This window comes from Condylura cristata, unplaced genomic scaffold (assembly GCF_000260355.1).
Source record: "Condylura cristata isolate star-nosed mole 26May11 unplaced genomic scaffold, ConCri1.0 scaffold00029, whole genome shotgun sequence".
NCBI lineage: Eukaryota > Metazoa > Chordata > Mammalia > Eulipotyphla > Talpidae > Condylura > Condylura cristata.
In genome coordinates, this window is record NW_004567130.1 from 8286203 (window position 1) to 8292028 (window position 5826).

Consider the following 5826-nt stretch of genomic DNA (forward strand, 5'->3'; position numbering starts at 1 on the left):
AGGGAGCTTAACAGCCAAGGCAGACGGGTAGATTTCTAGCCTATTCTGGTATCCTCCTGTTGCCCTGACCTGACCACCCCTGTTTCAGTTTCACAACTCTGACTTTACTAAAAACCACTGAATTGTACTTTAAGTGGATGAATTGTATGTTATGTGAATGTATCTTAGTAAAGCTGCTTTTAAAAAGCTACCACAGACAAAACTTATAAGGAAAAACTACTAATGCCAATTGATCATTATCAAATAAATTAATAATGTTACTATCAAGAGTAGATATCTTACCAATATATTGAGAATAGTTAAGTCATAAAACCATGAACAGAGTTAACCAATGACAAATGTTTAGGAAAAACTTAAATGGACTTTCTATAAGAAAAAAAAAATTACCTTCCAAGAGTTTTTGATATGATGTACTGATCTCTTAATTCCTTAGGATAAACTGACTGATCATCTACAGTCAGATCAAAAAATACAAAAACTAAGAGAAAAGGGCAGAAATAGTTCTGATTAATTCATTTGAAAAAGACCTAAAATTTAACAAATATATGGAACATAAGACAATTAAGTTTTACTTCTAACCCTAAAAGAATTATTTAGCTAAATGAACAGATGATGAAAACACTTGGAAAATGATGATAATCAAATTTTATTCAATAGAAATACACTGCATCATTCTCATTTGTGTGAAAAACCATACATAAATGCTAAATTTAATTCCTTGACCTCAGAATATTCAATTGCACTAATATAAAATACCTGAGCAGATTAACATATATCTAGAATCAAAAAGCAATTCATTTGCACCAAGAAGAAATGTTCTAGGCAAGTAAATAAACATTCCAGTAAAAATTAGATTATAGGTCATCATCTTGACAATATTTTTCCTGACATTTATACCTCTGCATATTTGGTATTTTAAAGTATAAACCACTTTGAATTAATCTCAGTTAAGCCTTAGAAAATCTCGTGATAAAACTTTTTTGTAATTTAAAAATGAAAGCAGGACCAAGTTAAATTTTAAATGCTAATCCCTCACTTCCCTCACTTCACTTAAACCACATTCTGCAAGGGCACAATGTCCATTTTCTTTTTATATAGAAGGGCAGAAAAATCCAGCAACCATGAGATGATATTACCTTTATTATTCCATATTGAAAGTGCAATTTCGGAATTGTTACTCAAAGGAAGGCGTCTTCCTTTCCCAACAAGGACTCTATTTACAAAGGTTCCATTCCCACTGTGGTCCTCTATGTATGCAATGTGAGAGTTTTTAGGACCCATTTCCTAAAATAGACATATAGAGAATTTTTTTAAATGTTATGCATACTCTGATTAAAGGCATAAATCTTATGCCTATTAAAGTGTTCATGCAGAGTAATAGTGGGAAGATGTCCAAAAGTGATTACTAGATGAACAGCTCTCCAAGATATAGGGATATTGGTCACCTACCCTGAAAATCCGAAAATGCCTTTTGCTATATGTTCGGTATTTATCGGTTCTTTTCAGCAGTGGCTCATCAAAGCAGTATTCACAGCTTCTGTCTCTCCCAAACCAGTAGTTGTCATTAAAACACTCTGTAACACAAAAGTACACACTCAGAGGGCTATAGGATCTCAAGTATTTGAACACCTTTAAAAATTACTCATAAAATCTCTGTGTAGGAAGAAAGCATAAGAAGGCAATCAAAATTATAGAATTGTTGATCAAGATTTTATAAGACTAAAAAAGAGGGAGCGGGAACCATAAAAAATTTCCAACAATGAATTATAATAATTGATGGTTTATACATAACCATGAAATAACAAGTAGTTATTAAAAATCCTCAATTTAAACAACCTTCCAACCTCATCTTATACCTTCCCCTTACCTGCAATTTGTTGAGACCTTTGTTTCCTATTTGAATGGCTACCTTGCTTTTATGTCTGTAATTCCAACTATCATCTTCACTTAACTCTCTATGTAAAGAGACTGCCAACTCCCCTCCCATTATTATAATGATATTGTTTAGTTGCCTTCAGAATACGGACTAAATCTGGACATTATCTTATTTGAATATTGTCTCCCTGCATTCCTGTGTTAGAGTATAACTCTAGGAGGGCAGTCTTGCATCTCTTGTTTGAGAGTACAATTCTAGTACCTAAAACAATGCATATGGTAGGCAAGCTAAGTGTTCATGGATAGGACAGATGAGGAAAATGCCAACTCTCCACAAAGGACTAATTTCCTTACTACATGCAAAGTTCCCACAAGTCAGTAAGAAGACAATCCAGCAGAAAATCAGTAAATGATATGAGGGATAAATTTAGAAAAGAGAACAACAAATGGCTCAAAAAATATAAGATGGTTAAGCTAATGCAATACAAGAAGTTTAAAAATTCATAGATTCAAAGTTTCAAAACATAAACTGACAAAAATAAAAAATTTCACAATACAGTGTTAGCAAGAAGCAGAAAAAAGTTGGTACTCTCATATATTGCTCAGACAGCTGTCATTTATACATCACCTAGGGAGTATAAATTACATACAACTAATATGCACCCATGAAGATGGCTATAACAAAGAAAATAATAAATATTCCCCAAAAGTTGGTACCTTGTTGGTGGGAATGTAAAATGGTGCAGCCACTGTGAAAAACAGTTTGAGGTTTTTCAAAAAGTTAAACATAGAGAATTGTCTTATGACTCAGCAATTTCACTCCTACATATATACCCAAAAGAACTAAAAGCAGGTACCCAAAACAAATCCTAAACATGAATGTTCATACACTATTCATTAGCGCCAAATGGTGGGAAATATGCCAACTGTTCCTCAGTGAATGAATTGATAAAGTGTGTTATTTGTATATAATGGAATAATATTCAGCTATAAAAAAGAATAAAATACACATATATGTACAATACAGATGATCTCTGAAAACTTATAAGCATAAGAAGTTAGACACAAAGGGCCCTCCCTATATGATTGTTTTTCTATGAAATATCCAGAATGATTGAGTAATAAAATGTAGATTGAGTTGCCAAAAGAGAAGAAGGAAGCAAAGTAACTGCTTTATGGGTTTTATTTTAGAATAATGGAAATGTTTTGGAAGTAGTCTTAAGTGATAGTTGCACAAAGTTATTAAAATACTAAATGCCACTTATTCATTTTTAAAATGGTTAATTTTTATGTGAATTTCACCTTTTTTTTTTTTTAAAGATTTATTTATTTATGCATACAGAACTGGGGTACAGGCCAGAGACTCAGGGGTGGTGAGAGGCTTCACCAGAGACAGAGTGGGAAGCAGAACAGGCAGACCGATGAAGTACACTGCTGAGGGGAGCAGTGGGCGGGCCAGGAGAGGTCTGCCGCGCCATGTGGTCACCTCCGGGGCAGGCGGGAATTGAACTCATGTGGAAGTGGCTTTAGCTTCTCAGTGCTGTGCTTTAACCCGCTGCGCCACCAGGGAGGGCCTCACCTTTATTTTTAAAAATTATATTAGTACACACTGGCACAGGAATTTTACTTCTTAGAATTTGACCTATAAATAGAATCATATGTATTATAAAAGGACATGAAGACTTATACAGGTTATTCACTATAGCATTAATCTTAGAGCAAAACATTAATGAACAGCTTAACTGTCTATTACAAAGGGGTAGAGTCAATAAATTTCTATATAGGGCCCTCCCTGGTGACAATACAGGTTAAAGTGCAGCACTCTGAAGCTATCGGCAGCCACTGCAGCAAGAATTCCATCCCTAGCCAGGAAGGGGTGACCCACATGGTATGAAAGACCTCTCCTAACCTGCCCCCTGCTCCCCTTAGCAGTGTATTTCAGTGGCTCTGCCTGGTCTCCCCACTCTGTCTCTAGTGGGTCTTCACCCCACCCCCCACCTCTCTGGCCTGTACCCCAGTTCTTGTATGCATAAATAAATAAATAAATCTTTTAAAATAAATAAATTTCTACATAAAAGGATGAGGATCTTTACATTCTGAAGTCTGACATACTGTTACATAAAAAAGGCAAATTGTAAACAATGTGCTATAAAAAACCATTAGTATAAACACAAAGGCACTAAAGGAATATTTACACTTAGTTTCTTATACATGCCTCAAATATCTCTGGAAGGCTACCTAAGTAGTCAGCATTACTAGGAAGCAAATGCAGGAAGGGCAAAATTGGATAAAGACTTTGTAACTTTCCAAATCTTGTAGCTAATACAAATATAATCTATTAAAAAAAATAATACCACTCACTTAAAAAGATTTTGCAATCTAACAATAAAACAAAAAGACCCAGCAGGTAGACTGTCCAGTTGAGGCACAGATACAGGACTGTGATTCCTGTATACTGAGCTATCAAGAAGGCTTTCATGAAGACCAGGAATGAAGGATAGAGCAAAGAACAGTCCCCTCTGGAAGGTAACATGACAGCATCCACTACTAAGCCACATCTATTCTATGACTCAGCAGTTCCACTCTAGTTCTACCCTACAGAGACATTTACTCAAATCACCAAGAAACAACTACAGGGTAGTAATGCTTGGAGGAGCAAACACTGGAAACACTTAAACAGCAACTGAGAGGGGTAGGAATCAATGAAACACTTCTATTAGAAACCAGAAACTCCTCGGCCACAGAGAAAAGGAAGGGCATGGAGCATTCAAGACACTAACAGTCCAGGGATGGGAGAGAGACAGCCCAAGGGGCAGCCACCTGTGGAAAGGTGATTCTGACTTTGCTCAAGCGGGGAGCCCTCAGACAGATTGTAGAGGAGGGCAGAAAGAGCAAGGTGCAGGGGACCAGAATCTCTAAGTTCAGTGATCAAGGTTATGAACCCAAAAAAAGGATGGGCTGCTCTTCCACTACAGAAGAGTGTCAGGAGAGAGAGGCTTTGGGAACCAGAACAGATCTATTATATCAGTTTTGGGAAATGAGTTGAAAGTTTAGATCTTTTCCTTTACCAAGATTCCAGACCTCTTCAAATTCACTGAATTTGAGATCCTGTATCATTCAAAAAATTAATGCCAAATAAAAAAGGAATCTATCTCCTCCTTTGATCACATTCAATTTCAAACACTGACACATCTTCATCAGCTTTTTTCTAACATTATTCCTCCTATTTTATAAATGAAAACTGTGAGGCTCAGAAATTAACATCACTTTCTGGAGGACACATCACTAGAAAGAAACAGAGCCAGGACCTGAACCCATGTCTTTTCCAAATGCAGTACTTCACCTTTCCCCTAGTTTCCCAACTACATTCTCACTGTTTTCCCTATTCAAACATTTTTCATCGCTCTCTACCACTTTCTCTTACCCTCATTTCATACATGAAGAAGCCTCCATTGGGTTCCATGGATACCTTTGTCTTCTTTCCAATTCATTACCTTTCTTACCCCACATTGATGTCTTTCCTAATGACAGGTTAAGAATCTAAGTTTAAAGTCTGAAAGTCATAAATTCCTTCCTCTATAACTAGAAACAAGTTGATCAATTTCACAATTTAGTTTACTCTTCCATAAAATGGAAGTAAGAATAAGACTGCCCTAGCACAGGATTACTTTGAAGTTTAAGTAAGATAGTCCCAACGCTCTGGACAACAAATATAAATCATATATATTTTTCACAAATCCACAAAAGAATCTTCTCCAGGATAGAACATAAGTTGGGCAAGAAATACCCCTCACTTAACTTAAGTTTAGAAATCATATGTATGTATGCTGTTGCTTACAACAACAATGTAACAAAATTAGAACACTAACAGGATTTTTAGTAAATTCCTACTTAAGTAAATATTAAAGAATATACTACCAAAATAACTAAAAGGTCAAAGAAAAAGGAAAG

At 35.6% G+C, this 5826-nt stretch overlaps 1 protein-coding gene across 3 annotated transcripts in view; it reads right to left on the reverse strand.

Annotated features, from left to right (window-relative positions):
* The window catches only part of CHEK2 (checkpoint kinase 2), a 32274-nt gene that overhangs the window by 19054 nt on the left and 7394 nt on the right, over positions 1-5826 (reverse strand). For all 3 annotated transcript variants that reach the window (XM_012730809.1, XM_012730808.1, XM_012730807.1), the window contains 3 exons: positions 1450-1574; positions 1137-1284; positions 388-478 (listed from right to left, as the gene is read on the reverse strand). In XM_012730809.1, the coding sequence (XP_012586263.1) occupies positions 388-478; positions 1137-1281 (236 nt within the window). In that variant the 5' untranslated portion in view covers positions 1282-1284; positions 1450-1574. The remainder of the gene's footprint in view (positions 1-387; positions 479-1136; positions 1285-1449; positions 1575-5826) is intronic.